The sequence below is a fragment of the Symphalangus syndactylus genome, chromosome 3, assembly GCF_028878055.3.
Source record: "Symphalangus syndactylus isolate Jambi chromosome 3, NHGRI_mSymSyn1-v2.1_pri, whole genome shotgun sequence".
Lineage (NCBI taxonomy): Eukaryota > Metazoa > Chordata > Mammalia > Primates > Hylobatidae > Symphalangus > Symphalangus syndactylus.
In genome coordinates, this window is record NC_072425.2 from 146441633 (window position 1) to 146464873 (window position 23241).

The following is a 23241-nucleotide window of genomic DNA, read 5'->3' on the forward strand; positions in this document are numbered from 1 at the left end:
CTTTTAAGATCCCGAAATGTTTCTCAGCATCACAGCAGCTTTATGTGTGCACCTCCAACTTCAGGGGGGTGCTCTCAGCCAGTGGAGGAGAGTACGCTCTTAGAGCAGAATTTGCATCGGAACATTGGGTCAAGATTGCTGAAACAATGGACTTTGGTGATTAGGATGTTGCTTTAAGTCGATTGCTGAAACAATGGACTTTGGTGATTAGGATGTTGCTTTAAGTCACTTATTTATCAGAAGTTGTGTTTTTGTTTTTTTTCATGAAGATTTTTCATTAGGTTTAAGCTTTATGGAACCAAATTGCCCAGATCTCTAGAAGTCGTTTTTAAATAACCAGCAATGGCTTTTCAGCCTACTAAAGGACAGGATCATCAGTAGAATCATTTCTATAAATTAATCTATAAGGTTACAGTAACTCTAATCAAGTTTTTAATGGGACTTTCTTTAGAGTCTAACAAGTTGATTTCTAAAGTTCAACTGGAGGCCGGGCATGGTGGCTCACACTTGTAATCCCAGCACATTGGGAGGCTGAGGTGGAAGGATCACTTGAGGTCAAGAGTTTGAGACCAGCATGGGCAACACAGGGAGACCCTGCCTCTAAAAAAAAAAAATTAGCCGAGTGTGGTAGCACGTGCCTGTAGTCCCAGCTACTTGGGAGGCTGAGACAGGAGGATCATTTGAACCTAGGAGTTCAAGGTTACAGTGACCTATGATTGCACCACTGTACTCCAGCCTGGGTGGCAGAGGGAGACCCTGTCTCTAAGGAAAAAAAAACGAAAGTTCAACTGGAAAAATAAATTAATGTAAATAGCCAAGAAAATTCTGTAAGAAAAATAAAGAGGCGACTCGTTCTACCAGATAAGAAAACTCCCTAAAAAGCCACAGTCATTAAAGTGGGGTGATCCTGTAATAGGATGATGTATTAGTTCAGTAGAACAGAACAGAATCTGGGAGTAGACCCATGTATACATAATATAACCCAACTATTTCTAGGGCCCCATATGGCCTAGTGGATGTAAGTCAGAAATATGACTATGGAAGCCTTGAATATGAAGATCTTTATTTTACTTGTTCTTAAAGGAGTATATTCATGGATTTCACAAAGTATACTCCCTAAAATATTTTCCAGAAATCTTGTCTAAATAGCCTTCACTCTCCTGCAAGGTGCAAACTCACAGCAGCCTCTATAAATGTGTCCCCATCTCTCGTGGTTTTCTAACTTTCTCTTCCCCCACCATTCCCTGCCCCCCCCATACATTGTGTTCCCAATTTGCGACCACCTCCACAGAGGGCAGCCCTTGGGAAGGGTAGTTTTTTCCCTGGTTTGGCTGCTTTTCTGGAGAGCGGGAGATTCCCGGAATTCTGCGGATGGAAATTCCCCAGCAGACTCCCAGAATTCTGATGAGCAAAAATTCCCAACTTCATTTCTTTGGGAATTTACTATATCTTTTTTTTTTTTTTTTTTTTTTTTTTTTTTTTATTAATTTTTTTTGCATACAAAAACAATAAACATTTTCTAAAAATACATACAAACAAAAAGATGCGTATCAAACATATTAGGAAGGTTGCACATGGGAAGTCGGGGAATAGAAATGGGGGTGGGAGTTAAAATAAATGAGAGAGGGACTTTATATGGATCAGTGATAATAACTCAATCCTCTATTTGACAAAGAAGAGGGAGAAGGAAGAGGAAGAAAAAGAAAGTGGGATAAAGGGTCAGAAAGGGAGGAAAATAGAAAAAATTAGAGTATGACTCCAGGGTAGACCTGTTTTGTTGTCATTGAGTTGGTTGGTTGGTTTGTCTGTTGTATTCTTCATGTTTCGCCAAGTTGGCCAGACTGGTCTCGAACTCCTAGTCCGAAGTGATCAACCCGCCTCGCCCCCTAGAGTGCCGGGACCACAGGCGTGAGCCACCACGTCCAGCCCCCACATTGCTTCTGGCCTCCGTGGTAGACCTCCCAGACGGAGCGGCCAGGCAGAGGAGCTCCTCACTTCTACCCAGACACGGGGCGGCCGGGCAGAGGGGCTCCTCACTTCCCAGACGGGGCGGCCAGGCAGAGACGCTCCTCACTTCTTCCCAGACGATAGGTGGCCGGGCAGAGGCGCTCCTCACTTCCCAGACGATGGGTGGCCGGGCAGAGGCGCTCCTCATCTCCCAGACGATGGGTGTCCGGGCAGAGGCACTCCTCACTTCCCAGATGGGGCAGCCGGGCAGAGGCGCTCCTCACTTTCCAGACGATGGGTGGCCGGGCAGAGGCGCTCCTCACCTCCCAGACGATGGGTGGCCTGGCAGAGGCGCTCCTCACCTCCCAGACGATGGGTGGCCGGGCAGAGGCGCTCCTCACCTCCCAGACGGGGCGGCCGGGCAGAGGCGCTCCTCACTTCTTCCCGGACGGGGCGGCCGGGCAGAGGCGCTCCTCACTTCTTCCCGGACGGGGCGGCCGGGCAGAGGCGCTCCTCACTTCCCAGACGGTGGGTGGCCGGGCAGAGGCGCTCCTCACTTCCCAGACGATGGGTGGCTGTGCAGAGGCGCTCCTCACTTCTTCCCGGATGGGGCGCCCGGGCAGAGGCGCTCCTCATTTCTTCCCGGACGGGGCGGCCGGGCAGAGGCGCTCCTCACTTCCCAGACGGGGCAGCCGGGCAGAGGCGCTCCTCACTTCTTCCCGGACGGGGCGGCCGGGCAGAGGCGCTCCTCACTTCCCAGACGGGGCGGCCGGGCAGAGGCGCTCCTCACTTCTTCCCGGACGGGGCGGCCGGGCAGAGGCGCTCCTCACTTCTTCCCGGACGGGGCGGCCGGGCAGAGGCGCTCCTCACTTCTTCCCGGACGGGGCGGCCGGGCAGAGGCGCTCCTCACTTCTTCCTGGACGGGGCGGCCGGGCAGAGGCGCTCCTCACTTCTTCCCGGACGGGGCGGCCGGGCAGAGGCGCTGCTCACTTCCCAGACGGGGCGGCCGGGCAGAGGCGCTCCTCACTTCTTCCCGGACGGGGCGGCCGGGCAGAGGCGCTCCTCACTTATTCCCGGACGGGGCGGCCGGGCAGAGGCGCTCCTCACTTCTTCCCGGACGGGGCGGCCGGGCAGAGGCGCTCCTCACTTCTTCCCGGACGGGGCGGCCGGGCAGAGGCGCTGCTCACTTCCCAGACGGGGCGGCCGGGTAGGGGCGCTCCTCACTTCCCAGACGGGGCGGCCGGGCAGAGGCGCTCCTCACTTCCCAGACGGGGCGGCCGGGCAGAGGCGCTCCTCACTTCCCAGACGGTGGGTGGCCGGGCAGAGGCGCTCCTCACTTCCCAGACGATGGGTGACCGGGCAGAGGCGCTCCTCACTTCTTCCCGGACGGGGCGGCCGGGCAGAGGCGCTCCTCACTTCTTCCCGGACGGGGCGGCCGGGCAGAGGCGCTCCTCACTTCTTCCCGGACGGGGCGCCCGGGCAGAGGCGCTCCTCACTTCTTCCCGGGCGGGGCGGCCGGGCAGAGGCGCTCCTCACTTCTTCCCGGGCGGGGCGGCCGGGCAGAGGCGCTCCTCACTTCTTCCCGGACGGGGCGGCCGGGCGGAGGCGCTCCTCACTTCCCAGACGATGGGTGGCCGGGCAGAGGTGCTCCTCACTTCCCAAACGGTGGGTGGCCGGGCAGAGGCGCTCCTCACTTCCCAGACGGTGGGTGGCCGGGCAGAGGCGCTCCTCACTTCCCAGACGGTGGGTGGCCGGGCAGAGGGGCTCCTCACTTCCCAGACGGTGGGTGGCCGGGCAGAGGGGCTCCTCACTTCCCAGACGGTGGGTGGCCGGGCAGAGGCGCTCCTCACTTCCCAGACGGTGGGTGGCCGGGCAGAGGGGCTCCTCACTTCCCAGACGGTGGGTGGCCGGGCAGAGGCGCTCCTCACTTCCCAGACGGTGGGTGGCCGGGCAGAGGCGCTCCTCACTTCCCAGACGGTGGGTGGCCGGGCAGAGGCGCTCCTCACTTCCCAGACGGTGGGTGGCCGGGCAGAGGCGCTCCTCTCTTCCCAGACGGTGGGTGTCCGGGCAGAGGCGCTCCTCACTTCCCAGACGGGGCGGCCGGGCAGAGGCACTGCTCACTTCCCAGACGGGGCGGCCGGGTAGAGGCGCTCCTCACTTCCCAGACGGGGCGGCCGGGCAGAGGCGCTCCTCACTTCTTCCCGGACGGGGCGGCCGGGCAGAGGCGCTCCTCACTTCTTCCCGGACGGGGGCGGCCAGGCAGAGGCGCTCCTCACTTCTTCCCGGATGGGGCGGCCGGGCAGAGGCGCTCCTCACTTCTTCCCGGGCGGGGCGGCCGGGCAGAGGCGCTCCTCACTTCTTCCCGGGCGGGGCAGCCGGGCAGAGGCGCTCCTCACTTCTTCCCGGACGGGGCGGCCTGGCGGAGGCGCTCCTCACTTCCCAGACGATGGGTGGCCGGGCAGAGGCGCTCCTCACTTCCCAGACGGTGGGTGGCCGGGCAGAGGCGCTCCTCACTTCCCAGACGGTGGGTGGCCGGGCAGAGGCGCTCCTCACTTCCCAGACGGTGGGTGGCCGGGCAGAGGGGCTCCTCACTTCCCAGACGGTGGGTGGCCGGGCAGAGGCGCTCCTCACTTCCCAGACGGTGGGTGGCCGGGCAGAGGGGCTCCTCACTTCCCAGACGGTGGGTGGCCGGGCAGAGGCGCTCCTCACTTCCCAGACGGTGGGTGGCCGGGCAGAGGCGCTCCTCACTTCCCAGACGGTGGGTGGCCGGGCAGAGGCGCTCCTCACTTCCCAGACGGTGAGTGGCCGGGCAGAGGCGCTCCTCACTTCCCAGACGGGGCGGCCGGGCAGAGGCACTGCTCACTTCCCAGACGGGGCGGCCGGGTAGAGGCGCTCCTCACTTCCCAGACGGGGCGGCCGGTCAGAGGCGCTCCTCACTTCCCAGACGGTGGGTGGCCGGGCAGAGGCGCTCCTCACTTCCCAGACGATGGGTGGCCGGGCAGAGGCGCTCCTCACTTCTTCCCGGACGGGGCGGCCGGGCAGAGGCGCTCCTCACTTCTTCCCGGACGGGGCGGCCGGGCAGAGGCGCTCCTCACTTCTTCCCGGACGGGGCGGCCGGGCAGAGGCGCTCCTCACTTCTTCCCGGGCGGGGCGGCCGGGCAGAGGCGCTCCTCACTTCTTCCCGGGCGGGGCGGCCGGGCAGAGGCGCTCCTCACTTCCCAGACGATGGGTGGCCGGGCAGAGGCGCTCCTCACTTTCCAGACGGTGGGTGGCCGGGCAGAGGCGCTCCTCACTTCCCAGACGGTGGGTGGCCGGGCAGAGGCGCTCCTCACTTCCCAGACGGTGGGTGGCCGGGCAGAGGCGCTCCTCACTTCCCAGACGGTGGGTGGCCGGGCAGAGGCGCTCCTCACCTCCCAGACGGGGCGGCCGGGCAGAGGCGCTCCTCACCTCCCAGACGGGGCGGCCGGGCAGAGGTGCTCCTCACCTCCCAGACGGGGCGGCCGGGCAGAGGCGCTCCCCACCTTCCAGATGGGGCGGCGGCCGGGCAGGGGCTGCAATCCCAGCACCCTGGCAGGCCAAGGCAGGCGGCCGGGGGGTAGAGGCTGCCGCGAGGCCAGACCACGCCACCGCCCTCCAGCCCGGGCAACACCGAGCACTGGGTGAGCGAGACTCCGTCTGTAGTCCCAGTACCTCGGGAGGCTGAGGCGGGCAGAGTACTCGGCGTCAGGAGCTGGCGACCAGCGTGGCCAAGATGGCGAACGCGTGCCTGCATCCAAAGGAGAAAAGGCAGGCAGCGGTGGCGGGCGCCGGTAGTCCCAGGCAGTCCGTGGGGCGGGCAGCAGCAAGCCGAGTAGATTGTAGCCTGGGCCAGAGAGGGAAAGAAAGAAAGAAAGAAAGAGAGAAAGAAAGAGAGAAAGAAAGAGAGAAAGAAAGAGAGAAAGAGAGAAAGAGAGAAAGAGAGAAAGAGAGAAAGAAAGAAAGAAAGAAAGAAAGAAAGAAAGAAAGAAGAAAAGGAAAGAAAGAAAGAAAGAAAGAAAGGAAGGAAGGAAGGAAGGAAGGAAGGAAAGAAAGAAAGGAAGGGCGTGTTTATCACGGGAATTTACTATATCTTAACCCTGCCATTTTAAGTCACTGAACTAGTCAATATATGGTGTTAGGGTTTTTGGCTATCCATTCAGAAAAAATAATGTGACACATTTATATTTTGTAAAATAAGCATTTTGTAACTATAGATTTCAATAGATTAACATACATATTACTGGATTTAGGTCATATATATATGTACGTAGGAAAATTCTGTAAGTTTATCTGTAAGATACGGGATTGAAAGTAGTGAGGGGAGTCTTCTACTTTATGTAGTTTTGAATTGTTTTAAATTTATTTTGTAGCAAATGTGTGTAACATTTTAATTTCTTTTGAAATTTCCTTTCAATTTATATTTAGTAAAAATTCATTATTTTGGTAGAAGAACAAGTTTTGACAAATACAAAAAATTATATAACCACCACCGTGGTTAAGATACAAAACAATCTTAGCACCTCCCCTCGCATTTCCTCCATCCCCAGCCAGTTCTCCTGCGCTTCCCCTTTGTGGTTAAGCTCTTCCCCAACCCTTAACCTCTGGCAGTCTATTCTCTATTCCTAGTTATGCCTTTCCCTTAATGTCCTATAATAGAATCATGTAGCCTTTTGAGTCTGGCCTCTTTCACTTAAGCATAGTCATTTGAGATTCATCCACTATTCATCAATAGTTTTTTGTTTTGTTTTGTGTTTTGAGACAGAGTCTTGCTCTGTCGCCCAGGCTGGAGTACAGTGGTGTGATCTCTGCTCACTGCAACCTTCACTTCCCGGGTTCCAGCGATTCTCATGCCTCAGCCTCCTGAATAGCTCGTATTATAAGCATGCACCACCATGCCCGACTAACTTTTGTATTTTTAGTAGAGACAGGGTTTTGCCATGTTGGCCAGGCTGGTCTGAAAGTCCTGGACTCAAGAGATCTACCGCCTCAGCCTCCCAGTGTGAATCAGTCATTTTATTGCTTTATATTTCTGAGTAGTATTTCGTTGTGTGTCTGTACCAGTTTTTGTTTATCCATCCCCAAATGAGGGACATTTGGATTGTTTCCAGTTTTTGATAATTACTAATAATTCTGCTGTAAACATCTGTATACAGGGTTTTGTGTTTTCTTTTCACTTGGGTTAACATCTGGGGGGGGCGTTTTGCTAGGTCATACGGTAACCGTTTGTTTAACTTTATAAGAAACTACTAATTCTCTTTCCAAAGAGGCTGTACCATTTTGCATTCTCACCAGCAATGAAGGAGAGTTCCAGTTGTTCCACATCCTCACCAGCACTTGATATTGTAAATTCATTAAAAGCATCAATCCTTCTAGCAGCTGTGTAGCAGTATCTCTCTGTGGTGTTTAATTTGCATCTCCTTCATTCGCATCTTTTCATGTGCTAATTTGCCATATATAGAACCTCTTTGGTAAAGTGTCTTTTCAAAACTTTGGCACATTGTTATGGGGTTATTTTTTAACTCTCAGACTTTGAGAGTTCTTTATATATTCCAGGTAAAAATCATTTGTCAGGTGTGAGATTTGTCAGGTCTCACAGGGTGCAGCTTTTTTTATTTTCTTAACAGTGTCTTTTATAGAGCAAAAATTGTTAATTTTGATGAAGACCAGTTTTTTGCCTTTTTATTTTATGCATCATGCTTTTGGTATCATGGCTAAGAATTCTCTACCTAACCCAACGTCACAGAGATTTTTCTCTAATGTTTCTTTCTAAAAATTTTATAGGTTTGTGTTTCTACCGAAGGTCTATGATCTATTTTGAGTGAATTTTTAAAATAATTTTTGAGGTCAAGGCTCTTTTTATTTTATTTATTTTTATTTTTATTTTTTGCATCTGGATGTCCAATTGCTCCAGCACCGTTTTTTAAATGCAATTATTTTTAAAAATTTTTATTTTATTTATTTATTTACTTTTTGAAATGGAGTGTTATGAGTGCAGTGGCGTGATCTCAGCTCACTGCAACCTCCGCCTCCCGGGTTCAAGGGATTCTTGTGCCTCAGCCTCCCAAGTAGCTGGGATTACAGGTGTGTGCCACCACGCCCAGCTAATTTTTGTATTTCTAGTAAAGATGGGGTTTTGTCATATTGGCCAGGCTGGTCTCAAACTCCTGACCTCAAGTAATCTGCCCACCTCGGCCTCCCAAAGTTCTGGGATTACAAGTGTGAGCCACCACACCCATCCTCATTTGTTGAAAAGACTATTATTTCTCCACATTAAATGATGTTTCTTTTAAAATAATGAATATGATTCAAGAACCCAAACATCTTTTGACATAAAGGGAGAAAATTGACATAAAGGGAGAAAATTCTCTAGACCTTTGGATTCCGAATGGGCTAAAGAGCCCCCCTTTCCCAGGAGAACACCGACAGTGTTTGTTTTACTAGAAGTGTCATAAAACTAAACATATTTTATACTCAATTTCTGGGATTTCTAGACTGATTTTCTTTGCCTAGCTTTTAGAAGAAGTTTTAACCACTCCTTGGGATCAAGGGTCAATGAAAGATTATTCTTTTTGACAAACTGAACATAAAATTAAACTTTAGAATGGGAATGAAACTTATAACTCATTTAATGTAACTTTCCTTTTTAAAAAATTTTTTAAAAAAGATACGCACCTGTGCAAAATGTGAACAGTGCAGAAGTATCATCTAGAGTTGGGGATGCCGAGGGACATGGGCTTTCCTACTGCTTCTCTGTCCACTCCTCAGTGTCTTTGGCCGGCTCCCCTTCCTCTCTGTGACCTCAGATGTTGGCGTGCCCCAGAGTTCAGCCCTTGTGTTTCTTCGCTTTTTTATTCCACTCACTCCCTTGGTGATCTCATGCAATCCCATGGTCCAATATGCCACATCGGCTCCCAGGAGTTGTGTCTCTAACCCAACCTCTATCTGACTGACTCCTCAACACGTGCAAGATGTTTAATAGCAACTTGTCTAACACAGAAATCGTGGTTTTCTCACTCAATCCTGCTTTTTGCCCAGTCTTTCCCATCTTGGTAAAGGGCACCATCCTTCCTCCAGTTGCTAAGACCAAAACGTCAGGCCTCTCCTGGCAACTCTCTCTCTCATACCTGACATTCAGTCCTTCAACAAGTCCTCTCAACCTTAGCTATAAAATGCACCCCCTCTCACTGCTGTAGCTGCTGCCTCTGGTCTAGAAGAATACAGCCTGGCCTCCTCACTGGTTTCTCTGCTCCCACCCTGGCCCCTGCAGTCCAACCTCCTTAGGGATGGTTAAAGACATCGGTCAGATCATGTCCTCCCTCAGCTCACATCTTACCAATGGCTTTTTTAAAAATCACATTTTGAATAAAACCCAAGTGATTTGCTCTGACCTACAAGGCCCTGCGTAATCTGGCTCCAACAGCTCTCTTCCCATTTTTCTCTTCTGTGACTTCCGCCCTTGCCTACTCTGCCTTTCTGCTGGTCTTTCAACCCATGCTCATTCGGCCTTTAGGGCTTTGCCTGTGCTGGTTCTGGGGCTGGGGTGCTTGTCCCGTGCCTTCTCCAGGCCCTCCTCTGCGTGGGGGCGCTTATATGCAGAAGGGCCATCTTCCCACCGTGGCCTTCCCTGACTCCTCATCCCCAATACCTGCCCTCTGCCCCACCTGCCCCATCTTCACACTTTGCTGTATTTTTCATCATAGTTTATCACTACCTGGCACTATTTACATATTTACTTGTTTATTTGTTTGCTGTCTGCCTCCCCAAATGGATGTAAGCTCCATGAAGGTGGGACTTTATAGTATTTGTTGCTATCTCCCCAGCTTCCAGAGCAGAATGTAGCCCATAGTAGATGCTCAGTAAATATTCATGGCTGGATTGAATGCAGGATTAGATGCAAATGTGTAGATTCCTTTTCACCCTGTTTTATTCCAAGCCTTTCCCCAGAGGTTATCACTGTTAATAGTTTGATAACTAGCCTTCTAGACTTTTAAAAATGCATTTATAAAGGCAGACAAAAAAAAATCATAGTTTTAAAGAATAATACAAATGATTTTACATCATATTTTTCTCAATAATATATTAGGTATTTTCTCGTATTAGTTTATATATAGTTTATCCATCTATTCATCTCTCTTTCTCATCAGTTTATATCTATTTTTTTTTTTCAAAGACAGAATCTCCGACTGGGCATGGTGGCTCACACCTATAATCCCAACATTTTGGGAGGCTGAAATGGGAGGATTGCTTGAGGCCAAGAGTTCAAAACCAGCCTGGGCAACAGAGACCCTGTCTCTACTTTAAAAAAAACAAAACAAAACAAAAAAGTAAGTTAAAAAAAAAAAAAAGAAGTAGAGACACGGTCTTACTCTGTTGTCCAGGCTGGTCTTGAACTGCTGGCTTCAAGCAGTCCTCCAGCCTCAGCCTGCCAATGTGCTGGGATTATAGGCATGAGCCACCACACCTGGCCTAGATAGTACTTTTTAATGGTTACTTTGTAGTTCATACTATGGATGTACCACAATTTATTTAATTATTTTCCTGTTGAGAGATATTAATATATAGGTTATTTCCCCCTCTCATGATTATAAGCAAGGCTGCAGTGAATATGCTTGTACATAAATCTTTGTACGCACAGACCTCAAATTGCGAAATTCCCTGTCAGTGACTTGGTAGATACTGCTTAATTTGTCCTCAAGGATTATACTGTTTTACACTCCCACCAACAATATATGAATGCCTATTTCCCCATATGCTTGCCAGTGCTAGATATTACCACACTTTCAAAATATTATTCAATATTGGGTAAAAAAATGTTTAACTCTCTTACAAAAGAGAAAGGTGATACAAAGCCTTACTTAGAGGTGGATTGTTAGCCATTTCCTATAATGATAAGCTTCTTCGTTTCTAGATTACACATTAGCCTGCTAAAGAAAGATAGTCTCTTTTGAAAGAAGTGACAGACGTAAAGGAGTAAGGTGATTTGAGATGAGAAACATCTTATGCCTTTTTAAGAAGCTTCCAACTTCTTTTTCAAGAAGTATCATTTCAGGATGTGTGCTGTGAGATCCAAACCACAGGCCCACACATCCTCATTTTCTTGCTCTAAAATATCATTCCCAGGTGATGCTTTTTTTCTTAAAAAGAATCCACAGCACAAAACGTCAAGTGTTGGAGTTGGCTGGAGGGTTAATGGCAGTTGTAGCAAGTGGTGATTTATTGTTATTTAACCACTTTGTGGTTTCTGCTGGGCCTTGCTGGAAGTGTACTCAAAGAACAAGAGAAGTTATTTGTTTTAACAACTGTGACTAGGGGCCAAACAAAGGCATGGGAAGGAATAAGAAGAGAAATGCCAACCCAGAGAAGAGAGCTGGAGCACAGGTAGTACCTGGATGCTTCTGTGATGTTAGTCAGTTTCAACTCAGAGCTAGTGTGAATGTTGGTTGGCTCAGATGCTGGCTGTGGCCTTAAAGTCACTTTTCAGGGCTGGACTGAGTCCCAAAGGGCAGCCCCTGGGTCTTCTCCATTTTCATCAGATATCAAATGGGGAGGATGAGAGGTCCTTTTGTGGCATCAGTATATTAGAGCTTGAAGGATTCTTTGGAATCAGCTACTTTTCTTACTCACCTTATGGATGATGAAACTGAGAGATAAAATGATTCACATAGGTAATGATCCAGACATTTTAAGCTCCATGTTGAATAATCAAAGGAAAAAGCTCTTTACTTGAACTTTACAGATTTAACAGATTGTTGGACAGAAAAGGACTCTGGCCTTGAAATTCCTAACGCAGGAGTGGCATATAACTGGTATGTATGCCACCATACCCTGCCCTGGCCACATGCCCGTAGCAGACGTTGTTAATCAGCCCCAGCACCTTTTCCTCAGCGAAGCGCTGGCCAGCCTGAGAATCCTCCTTAACATAGTGCTGGAGGTGCCAGTCATACCGATCTGACCTTTCATGTTATTTAAAATCTGTTTGTCTCCCTCTTCTAAATGATGTATCCACGTGATTCATGATGTGCTGATAGCATGGGACTTCAAGCCAGAAGAACTTGGTTTGACTCCTCCATCTGCTTCTTCCTAGTTACGTTATCTTAGGCAACTCACTTAACCTTCCTGGGGCAATTTACTCCCTCTGAGATGAGAAAGTTGAATTAAATAATCCGAAAGCATCCTTTCAAGCTCTGAAAAATGCTATGATTCAAGGTACACAGACTTCTCAGGAAGAATTCATAGCTACAAGCATGTCTTTTTATAAAGACCACAGGTGGTTCTCAGGAAGTTTGCATATTACAAATCTATTTCGGGTTTCTGAAATATGTGTCTCTAGCTTTTCCTGACTACTTCTTTTCATCTGCCTGGTCCCATGGACCAAGAATTTAGGGATTCCGAAGGGAGAGAGAGGGGAAGGATCTGCTTAAAACCAGAGGACTTGCAGGAACCTCTTCTGGGCCGTGGGCTTCATCCTCCCATACTGAGCAGAGCAGATCTCTGTGCCTGCCCTGCAGCTGTAGGTCTTGATTACTTCTCCTTCCCCTTCCTCCATCTGTACCTCCTTAAGGGCAGGGCCCTCCCTGTCAGACAGACCTCAGCCAGTGGCCCTCCGCAGGTCCTGGCCTGCTTCCCCACACCGTTCCCTGTGGTGACCTGCCTCCCTGCTTCTTTTCCAGGCTCCCCTTCCCTGCGGGCATATCCGCTCCTCTCGGTGATCACCCGCCAGCCCACCGTCATCTCCCACCTCGTCCCCGCCACCCCGGGAATCACCCAGGCACTGTCCTGCCACCCGGTCACCGAGGCGGTCTCTGCTGAGGCCCCAGGGGGCGAGGCCCTAGCCAGCAGCGAGTCAGAGACGGAACAGCCCACGACCCGACAGAAGAAGCCCCGCCGGAGTCGCACCATCTTCACCGAGCTGCAGCTCATGGGCCTGGAGAAGAAATTCCAGAAGCAGAAGTATTTGTCTACCCCAGACAGGTGAGGACACAGGGAAGGGACTCTCCGCGGTGAAGGCCCTTGAGAACGGGAGACTTGCTCACATTGTGGGCCGTGGAGCCAGAGCACTGTTACAGTGAGGCAGGACACTGTGGCAGGAATCCACTCCTTGGTTCAAGTCATCTCAACCTTGGTTAACAGAACCCAGCCCACATGAATCCACCACACAGTCCCTGGAGCCTGCCTGTGGCTGAACTTACACTCACCACTCTATCTCCATATTGGAACTTAACTATTTCAGTATCATAAACAAGGTTAAGTTTAGCAAATGGTTGCTCAGGCGGTCAGCTGGGAAACAGGCTTGGTTTTTAAGCCACTCACTCTTAGGATTGGAGGCAGCAGGACCAGATTTGGAATTGGGATTCATGATCTTCTCAATCTTCTCCACGGCCTCCAGCTGATTCCCCACTGACTCAGTTTGCTGGCCTGGCTATTGCTTGGGAAGGGCTGGAGTGATCCAGTTGAGGAGGTCAGACATTTTGGTGAATTTACTGGATGTCAAGTCAGAACCATTTGACTGAGACCCAGGAGGACCTGGCTGAGAGCCCCTTCTTTGAACCCCTCTGAGATCCATGTTGGGGAGGCTGTGACCCTTGCTTTCTTGGAGGCCTCAATGCCTCACCTCCTTTTCTTTAATTTACTATTTTAACTGAAACATATGCCAGAGTGTGTGTCTGGGCCGGGTATTGTGGCCCACACCTGTAATCTCAGCAGTTTGGGAGGCTGAGGCAGTAGGATCATTTGAGGCTAGGAGTTTGAGACCAGCCTGGGCAACGTTGTGAGACCCCATCTCTACAAAAATTAAAATACGAGCCAGGTGTGATGGCATGCACCTGTAGTCCCAGCCACTAAAGAGGCTAAGATGGGAGGATCACTTGAACCCAGGAGTTTGAGACTGCAGTGAGGTAAGATTGCATCAGCTTGCATTGCTGCACTCTAGGTGAGACCGTTTCCTAAAAAAAAAAAATAGCTAGGTGTGTTGGCTCATGCCTGTAATCCCAGCATTTTGGGAGGCCGAGGCAGGTGGATCATGAGGTCAGGAGTTCAGGACCAGCCTGGCCAAGATGGTGAAACCCCGTCTCTACTAAAAATACAAAAATTAGCTGGGCGTGGTGGCAGGTACCTGTAATCCCAGCTACTTGGGAGGCTGAGACAGAGAATTGCTTGAACCCAGGAGGTGGAGGTTGCAGTGAGCCAAAATCATGCCACTACACTCCAGCCAGGGCAAGAGAGCGAGACTCAGTCTCAAAAAAAAAAAAAAGTGTGTATCTCAGTGTCTCATCTTGTTCTTTCAAACTGACTCTGGAGGTGGCTGAGCTAATAATGTGTGATCCTATTTACTGGGGAGATTTTTCAGGTCCTTTTTCCTCTTCTTTTGCCTGTTGCCTTGGCCATATCAGCTTGGACACCAGTCCTATCAAAAAGTAGGGGAAGGAACCTCAAATGAATGTCTTAAGCTGTGTAGTAGCTCTTTGATACAAATTTAAGTGACAGAGGAGTCTGCATATCACCGACTAAAAGGGAATTTAACTTCTGATTCTGTTAATGAGGCACCATCAGCTGTTTGGTAAGGGTCTTCTGGGTGCCACTGGAGCACTGTGGCAGGGATTTCGGGTCCAGAAAGCAGTCGAGAGAGTCCTGTTGTGACAGAAAGGGATCATGGGGAAGGAACGACTACAGGAACAAAGACACAGCAAGCCAGGCGCTGGTGCCTGTGCGGTGCTGAGTGCAGTAGGAACACAGGATATTGCTGAGCGTGGGAGACGGGGTTAGGGAAGGCTTCTCAGAGGAGGTAACATTTAAGAAGAGCTTTGATTCCAGGAGGGACAGGGCGTCCTGCACTGAGGGGTTGGCACACACAAGGCAAAGAAGCATGTCTCGCCGGGTATGTGGAGGAAACTGCAAGTAGCCAGGACATCTCCAGCTTAAAAGGTGTGAACAGGCAAATGGTGGACCTCGTATGCCTGGCTGAAATGTGAACTTGGTTGTTTAAGCAGTTGGCACTGCCTTTGTGAGCTGGAGGTGACATGATCAGACTTACATTTTAGAACTGTCTCTGTGGTGGCACCATAAATGATGGATGAGAGAGGCCAGACACGGAGCGGGGACCAGTTAGGAGAGAATCCGGTGATCATCACTGAAGACTTGAATTAAAGGGTGGCAGTGGGAACAGAGAGGCAAGAACAGAGAGGAGGACAATTTTTTTTATTATTATACTTCAAGTTCTGGGATACATGTGCACAACGTGCAGGTTTGTTACATAGATGTACACGTGCCATGGTGCTTTACTGCACCCATCAACCCATCATCTACATTAGGTATTTCTCCTAATGCCATCTCTCCCCTATCCCCCCACCCCCAAACAGGCCCTGGTGTGTGAGGTTCCCTTCCCTGTGTCCATGTGTGAGAAGAGGACAATCTTGAAGAGAGAATTGGCAGAACCAACATTGCGGGAGGAAGCAAGAAGGGAATTGAGAATTCTGTGGTTTCTGGACTGGGCCAGCAGGTGGATAGGGACACCATGAACTGAAGCTGGAAGACAGAGGACAGAGTAGACGTAGGTGGGGAAAGGTTGCGTTCTGTTCTAGACCTGTGCATTTGGAGTGTCTTTGGGCAGATGAAGGAGGCAGGTCTGTGAACCAGAGGTTAATAGATGGGATCTCCAGGTGTGATATGGCTGTTTCCACTTCCCTAGCATATAATTGAGAGCCTCATGAACTTGTGCACCCAGTGGAGTGGGCACCTTTGTCTATGGTAGCACGGTGGTATGTCAAACGGGCTTCAGCAGGCATGGCTAACATTTTAGGCTGATTTTTCAGAAGTCAGAGAATTTTTTTCTTTTCAGAAATATTAGTTCTTAAATCTCCTGGGGCTCCCTGATACCTGCCGAGGCATCGCTCAGGTCACCTACACAGGATTGATTCGCTTGTCTGGGAGGACACCATTGGCTGGCATGGAAGCTGCCATCTTCACCCGCCCTCTCAGATGTTCCTCGCCTCCCTGCGTGACCAGGGCCATGAGCACTCCCTCCTCCCACAGCTCTCACCCTCCTCCTCTGTGTTTGTTTCTCCAGTTTCCTAGGTGACCCCATTTAAGCGAATATGCAAGGAAGTGAGAATTTGTAACGGTGGCAGGTAATGAGAGAAAGCTGATGACAGTGAAGCATGTTTCTGTAGCCAGAGTGAGTCAGGGCTGCATTTTTCCCAAGTGAGCTAACACTGTTGGCTAATGCAGTTGCAGAGCTGTGAACTGAGCCTTCCATTGACTAATGCACCTGATGGCCTCAGGTGAACTGGGCTCGGGAAGGCACCGCCAGCCAGAACCACGGAGGACCCGTCTCCAGGGAGGCCTGGGAGACCAGAAGTCTGTGGGGTGGCCCCCTGGGTTCTTGGTTCTCAATGAGTGACTGCTTGGGAAGCAGTGTTTCATTTGTGGGAAGAGCCAAGTGCTGTTGGCACTGGGAATTTATTGGCTTTAGCCTGTTAATCGCTTTCAATAAAACTGCCAGCTTCTAGTAGCCCTTCTACAGGGATGACCAGATGGATGTGAGTACTGATTTAAGACCACTGCCAGGGTCCCCTGAAGGAACACTCTGTGTATTACTGGGGCTTTAAATTATGCAGCCTGGTCAGAGCAGGGCAACTGGGCAGCTGCACCTGAGACTGTCAGGGCCGGTCCCTGTGGGCCTCCCTGATGGTCAGATCTCCCCAGGTAGAGAGCTGCAGCTGAAAACCCACACCTGAGACTCCCCATGGAGCAGGCAAGTGAGACTGACTGTGGGCCCAAGATTCACAGACGGCAATCCTCAGAAACCTAGGGCCTTTCAAAAAGTGGGGGTCGCTGCCCAAGCTCTGTCAAGGGTGGTTGTCCCAAGTTGCTGCATTCAAAGTCCACACTGCTTTGCTGAGCAGGGCTGGCGTGGCAGTGAGGCAGCTCATGTTGACTTAAGGAGGTGGCTCTCCAGTTGGTGCTGAGGTAGACCTGGGGTTCTTATCCTATTAGGTCAATGGTTGTTGTCTCAAGGACTGATGTGGGAAGTCTGACTGCAGACTTCCCTTTCTCATTCTACATGTCCCACCTGGTTGTTTGCTGCTTCCTGGGATGAAGCATCCCTGTGATTCCCTTTGACAGGTTCAACTTGTGCAGATACATTGTGAGTGGGTGTGAGCCCCAGTGCAGGAGCTGGGGTACAGGTCAGACATCGTGGGTTTGAATCCCGCCCCACTTCTTAACTCTACGATCATCTGCCAGAGGTCGGTAAAGGTTTTCTGGGCAGAGCCAGACAGTAAATACTTTACACTTTGTGGGCCATATGGTCTGTGACAACTACCTAATTCTGATATTGTGGCACAGAAGTAATATTTATTTATTTATTATTTATTTATTTAGACAAAGTCTCACTCCATTGCCTAGGCTGCAGTGCAGTGGCGCGATCTCGGCTCACTACAACCTCCACCTTCCAGGTTCAAGCACTTCTCTTGCCTCAGCCTCCTGAGTAGCTGGGACTACAGGTGCACCACCATACCCAGCTGATTTTTGTATTTTTAGTAGAGACGGGGTCTCACCATGTTGGCCAGGCTGGTCTCCAACTCCTAACCTCAGGTGATCCACCCGCCTCGGCCTCCCAAAGTGCTGGGATTACAGGCATGAGCCACTGTGCCTGGCCTGTTACAACAAAACTTTATTTACACAACCAGGTAGCAGACAGGATTTGGCCACAGTTGCTGAGAGAGTCTAATCTCTCCAAGCCTCAAATCTCTTATCTGTAAAATGGGAATAATTATACTACTTCACTGTGTTGTGAATGGGATAGATAAGACAGCATGTCAGGGGCTTAGCATGTAGCCTGGGATGCCGTGGTGCTCAGGAAATGGTGGGTGTGTTAGATTTAGCCCCAGAAATGGCTTTGACTTTAGGACTTTTCAGAAGACTACAGAGAAGTACAGCACCATGATTAGCAGTAGAATGGAAAACAGGAAGGGCTGTGGATTTAATGTTTCTTTTGGAATCTTTATAATATTTATTTATAATTTTAATTGTTATAACAATTTAGGACAGCTACAGCGATTGAATCAATCCATTAAGAAGTATCTTTTGAGCACCGGTTCTGGATTTAGCAGTGTGATGGGCACTTTCATAGGTAGAAAAGAAGTGCAAGGTATACGCTGCCCTGGCTGCTGAGTTAGGGAGGCAGAAATAACACAGTCGGAGTGATTAGAGAACGGCGGGAAACGAGGGACCATCTGGGTGACTGCTGGCCTGTGGGAGGGTGCAGAGGAGACGAGCTGTGGGAGCCAGGAGAATCACCTGCCAGAGGTGGAACCGGGGCTGGGTCTGGAATGATGAGTGGATTCCCATTGGCAACGTCTGGCTTTGCCTTTTGTTTCCAGTTTGGACGATGGGCCAGAGGGTCAGAGTGAATGCTCTTGTCAAGCCAGGAAAAGGACTGTGTGATGAAGGCCCAGGCCTCCTTCTCAGGTCCCTTGCAGACCATGAATGTTTCAGGATGGCGACTGGGCCAGGTGTCCTCAGGCACGGGCATCTGTTTCTCAGTTTCTCAGCTTCCCAGAGTTTCCTCTGTTGGATTCTTGGAAGGAAAGAAAAGCGCTTTGGGGAAGACCTTGTTTAATGGGCGAGGTCTGAGCCTTGGTAGCCAGTGCTGGAGCCTGTCTGGAGCCTGTCAGCAGGATCCCATCTCTCCCGCTCCTCCCCATCCTGCTCACCTTTCCTTTGTATCTTGTGCCTTCTAGGTTGGACTTGGCCCAGTCGCTGGGACTCACTCAGCTGCAGGTGAAGACTTGGTATCAGAATCGCAGGATGAAATGGAAGAAAATGGTAAGAAAGGAGTGACTAACCATGATCCCATCTTGATGGGAAGGACTTTTACTCCAGGGCTGTTGGGAGGGAGGCCGGACCATGTGGCAGTTTGGGCTGCAGAGATTGGAAGGCCTTCTATGCTGCTGGCTTGCAGGGAAGCTGTTGGATCTGTAGGTTGAGCTATTCATCTGGACCTGGATTTCCTAAACAGAGGGATATTCTTTTTCTGTTTCCTTAGAAATCAAAGGAAGAAAAGCTTACAGGCTTTTAACTTGCTAGTTTTTTTAAAATTATTATACTTAAGTTCTAGGGTACATGTGCAGAACGTGCAGTTTTGTTACGTAGGTATACATATGCCATGGTGGTTTGCTGCACCCATCAACCCGTCATCTACATTAGGTATTTCTTGTAACTTGCTAGTTTTAACCCTACCTGCTAGCCTTTTCAAACAACTTCCTTCTTCCTCCCACCAAGAGCTAAAAATAGAAGTCGGTACTCTTTGTTTATAATGACATAGAGGATGCATCTGTTCTTTTGGCTGTACATCCTCTAACGCAGTGATCCTCAAACTTTGGTGGGCCTCAGAGTACCCTGGATAGCAGGTTAAATGCAGAACTCTAGGCCCCCTCCCAGATTCTGGTCCCAGAGGTCTGGGCCAAGGCTGGGAATGTGCGTGTTAACAAGACCCCTGGTTATTCTGAAGTGCCTGGTATCATGAGCACAGTTTCCATCATCCTGCTCTAGTGCCTAGCTAATGAATATTTCCATCTTTGATTTTTAAGTATTAGAATATATACATCCCTACATTGTGAGGAACTCAATTTCATTATCATTTATTTTTTTCATTTAAAAAAGCACTATTAAATCAAAATTTTCCAAAGCAGTAGGACAGAGATCCCAGTTATGTGTTCAAACACATGGCTATTGCATGAGTCAGCAAATATATATTTTGTGTCTCTTGTGAGCCATTCCTTGTCCTAGGCACTATAAGAAGTAATGAAATAAAATATCACCCTTGCCTTCATGGAATTTATGATCTAGTCAGAGAAACAAGGCCCAGGAGGTAGCTGCCAAGCATGTTATAATTAAGTGCTGGTTGTTACGGATTTATAAGCCCATGAGAGTTCAGAAGACAGGTAATGGAGAAGGTGGCAGGGAGAAGTTGAAATTGAAGGAGGCGGCCGGGCACGGTGGCTCACGCCTGTAATCCCATCAGTTTGGGAGGCTGAGGTGGGTGGATCACATGAGGTCAGGAGTTTGAAACCAGCCTGGCAAACGTGGTGAAATCCCACCTCTACTAAAAATACAAAATTAGCTGGGCCCGGTGGCAGGCGCCTATAATCCCAGTGACTTGGGAGGCTGAGGCCAGAGAATCACTTGAATCCAGGAGGCAGAGGTTGCAGTGAGCCAAGATCACACCATTGCACTCCAGTCTGGGCGATGGAGCAAGACTCCATCTCAAAAAATAAAAATAAAATAAATAAATAAATAATGAAAAACCAAGAAATTGAAGGAAGAATGGATTTGGTTAGATAGTCTTCCAAAAACTCTAAAGTGCTAAGCACACATGGACACCCTTTGGGGGAGTGGTCTCTAAAGTACTAGACTTGGGAGTGAGAAGCACCAGGCTGTGTTCCCATGCCTGCCCTTCCCAGGCTGATTTTGGGCAAGTCCCTTCACTGCTTTCTGTGCAAGATCCACCCACCACCCACCTCCTTCCTCGTCAATCATCAGCATTGAAATCAATGCCTCCTAAGTAGCAGAGGCATTGTTTAAATTGGTTATCAGTAATCTTTTTGTGAGTCAGAAGATTAAGGAATCGACAAGCAGCCTCCTCTGCCAGCACCGCCCAGTGCCTGTGGGACAATGCGTGTGCCTTCGTCTCTGACGTCACTTGTTTTTCACCAGCAACAGCATTGCTGGCACAGTTGTGGGCCAGTTATTGATGGGTATCAATGCCATGTAAACCAAAATGGAAGTAACTTAGCAGATTTAACCTCAGAACATTCTGCAAGCCAGTCACCTTCAGGTCCCTTTAGGAGCCAAGAGGCCCAAGCTCTCAGTTCACTTTTGAGATAATTCATTGAGCATTTAACACTCATCGGGCCGTGGAGATGCAAAGATAAGACATGAGTCTCTCCACCAGAAAATAACATTATAAAAAGGTACTCAGTCAAGTGCAGGAGACAGACCTGCGAACTGGTATTATTATTACACAGAGCGGTCAGGGCAGCAGCAGGGAGATTTGTAGGATCAGCGCAGAGAGTGGAATAGCAAGGCTGTGTTGTGATCCTGATTGCTTCATCTAGTTTCCCAGTAAAACTCTTTCAAGGCTATCTGTTTAGGTACTAGGGAGGAAAAGAAAAAGATAATTGGGTAATAAAGATGTCTCAAGGCTAGTAACCTAATTGGAACTGGAAAAAGATTAGCAGTTGATTCTCAGACTTATTCACATGGCTGCCAAGGGTAACCTTGCCAGAACCAAGATAGCGTCTCTGACGAGTTCTGACCGGTCAGCATTGGTAACCTATAGCGGGTTGGGTAAATTTAATCTTGCACATTAACATGGGATGCTCACCCTCTATTCCATGGCTGTTGGCTTTAGTTCCCGCAGGACCCACAGTGTTTTACAACAGGCTGAAAGAGCCTCATTATTCGGTGGTCTCTTTGAGCTCTAAAATGCAATTCTGTTCTGTGAGAGGATCCAAACAGATAGATACCTCCTTTCTCTCCTAGTCACAGAATTGGGTGGGCCCCACACTATTCATGGTCATTATCTTTCTCATGAAAAGTCCCCAAATAGTTAACAACTCCATGAATTGTTACCAGTAGCTCTCTGTGTAATCTTGGGCAGGTTACTTAACCTCTGTGTGCCTGTTTCCTGTCCAGTAAAAGGCCTAACACACATACCTTTTAGGGTTGTGTTATTAACTGAGCTAATCTCTGTAAAACACGTAAATAGGACCTGCCATATAGTATACAGCCAAGAGATGTTATTGCCATTATTATCATTATTAGTATTTTTATTACCTATCCACAAAATCCATGTCTTCAGAGAATCCAAATATTTGGAGGCCAGGATACATAATCCAAAAGTGAATTCTGTGAGTTTCAGGGACTCGGCGCAGCCCTGAGTGTTTGTCCTTTCTCAGTCCCTGCTCCCCAGTCATCTCCCAGTCAGCGCCTTCGCATGTGGGACCCTGCCTGAGGTCCGGTGGAACATCACATCTTTAGGCTGAGAAAGTCAGCTAATGCGAGCAGCAGTGTCTGGGAGGAGATTCATGCTGGGGAATCCAAACTTGTTTTTTCAGCTTCATGGAAACAGTCATCAGTTATGTGGCCCTCGCTGCCCTATAAAGCTGCAGAGAGAGACAGAGAAAAAGGAACAAAGATCACCCCCACTAATAAGTCTACTGCCTGGAGTCTGCTGGGAGGTTGGGTAATTGCAAATAAATACCAGACATAGAACAGTGGCCCATTTTACATATCTCTCGCGCATTATGCTGAATGCAATACTGCTAAGACTGTTAGATTCAAATGGTCAGGAGGTTTGTGTTCAAATCCCAGCTCTGCCCTTGGCTTGCTCTTTGATACTGACAAACTCTGTCAGCTCAGTTTCCTATCTATCTGAAAAGTAGAGAGAAGGAGGGAGTTCATTCCTGCACTGACATTCCCTGCCCCCTACCCAGGCTGCTTAGAGGGAAGCAAAAGGCCCGGTCTTAACACCTTCAGTAACAGAACGTCTGAATACCTCGTTGCAGAGTTTGGAGGAGGGCCGTCACCAGGCACGGCTAATAAAATTGGATGGTGTGCTAGGTGTTCTTCTGGGAGGCAGAAGGAGGCATGTGACCTCTTAGACAAGGAGCTTTTTGGCTTCTCTGGACCAACGGGACTAAACTGGCTCTAAGAATAAATGGGGAGAGGGCTCCTGGGAGGAGGGCCACAGGGTGCATGTGAATGGGCAGCTCCTGATGGAGAGTGGTTCTGAGATAATTGCATGTCTCAGGTGTGCTGGAAGGCAAGGGGCCAGAGGTTGAGTGCAGAAAGCAGCCAAGAGGGTAGTTATCTCCCAATTATTGCTTGTGCTGGAATGTTTTATTCCATTTAGAAAATGGTCTAATTGTTTTGGGGATTTTTTTTTTTCAGGCAGTAGGAAAACAGCCAGGTGGGGTCCATCCAAACCGTGTGGGTGGTGTTCTCTAATTGCTGGGCTGGACTTTCTTTTGCCAATTAGGTGGCTTCCACAGACCTGCCCTTTTCTAGTTTGATTACTACGTGGGGCAACTTACTTTTGTATAACCTCTTTCATACTGAGTGGATCTGCTTTCAACATGTAAATTCCATCTTGGCACAATTGGGTGCTTTCAAAAGTCTGCACTCAGACTGAAATCAAAATCAGATAATGACTTATGTGAAAAGAAATACAGGGAATGTCTTCTCCCCAGGGGTGGTTTCTGTCAGCATCTCTAC

At 49.4% G+C, this 23241-nt stretch overlaps 1 protein-coding gene across 1 annotated transcript in view; it reads left to right on the top strand.

Annotated features, from left to right (window-relative positions):
• BARX2 (BARX homeobox 2) overlaps nucleotides 1–23241 on the top strand; it is an 81633-nt gene that overhangs the window by 54176 nt on the left and 4216 nt on the right. Inside the window, exons 2-3 of the mRNA XM_055270029.1 lie at nucleotides 12636–12936; nucleotides 18705–18789. Coding sequence (XP_055126004.1) covers nucleotides 12636–12936; nucleotides 18705–18789 — 386 coding nt within the window. The remainder of the gene's footprint in view (nucleotides 1–12635; nucleotides 12937–18704; nucleotides 18790–23241) is intronic.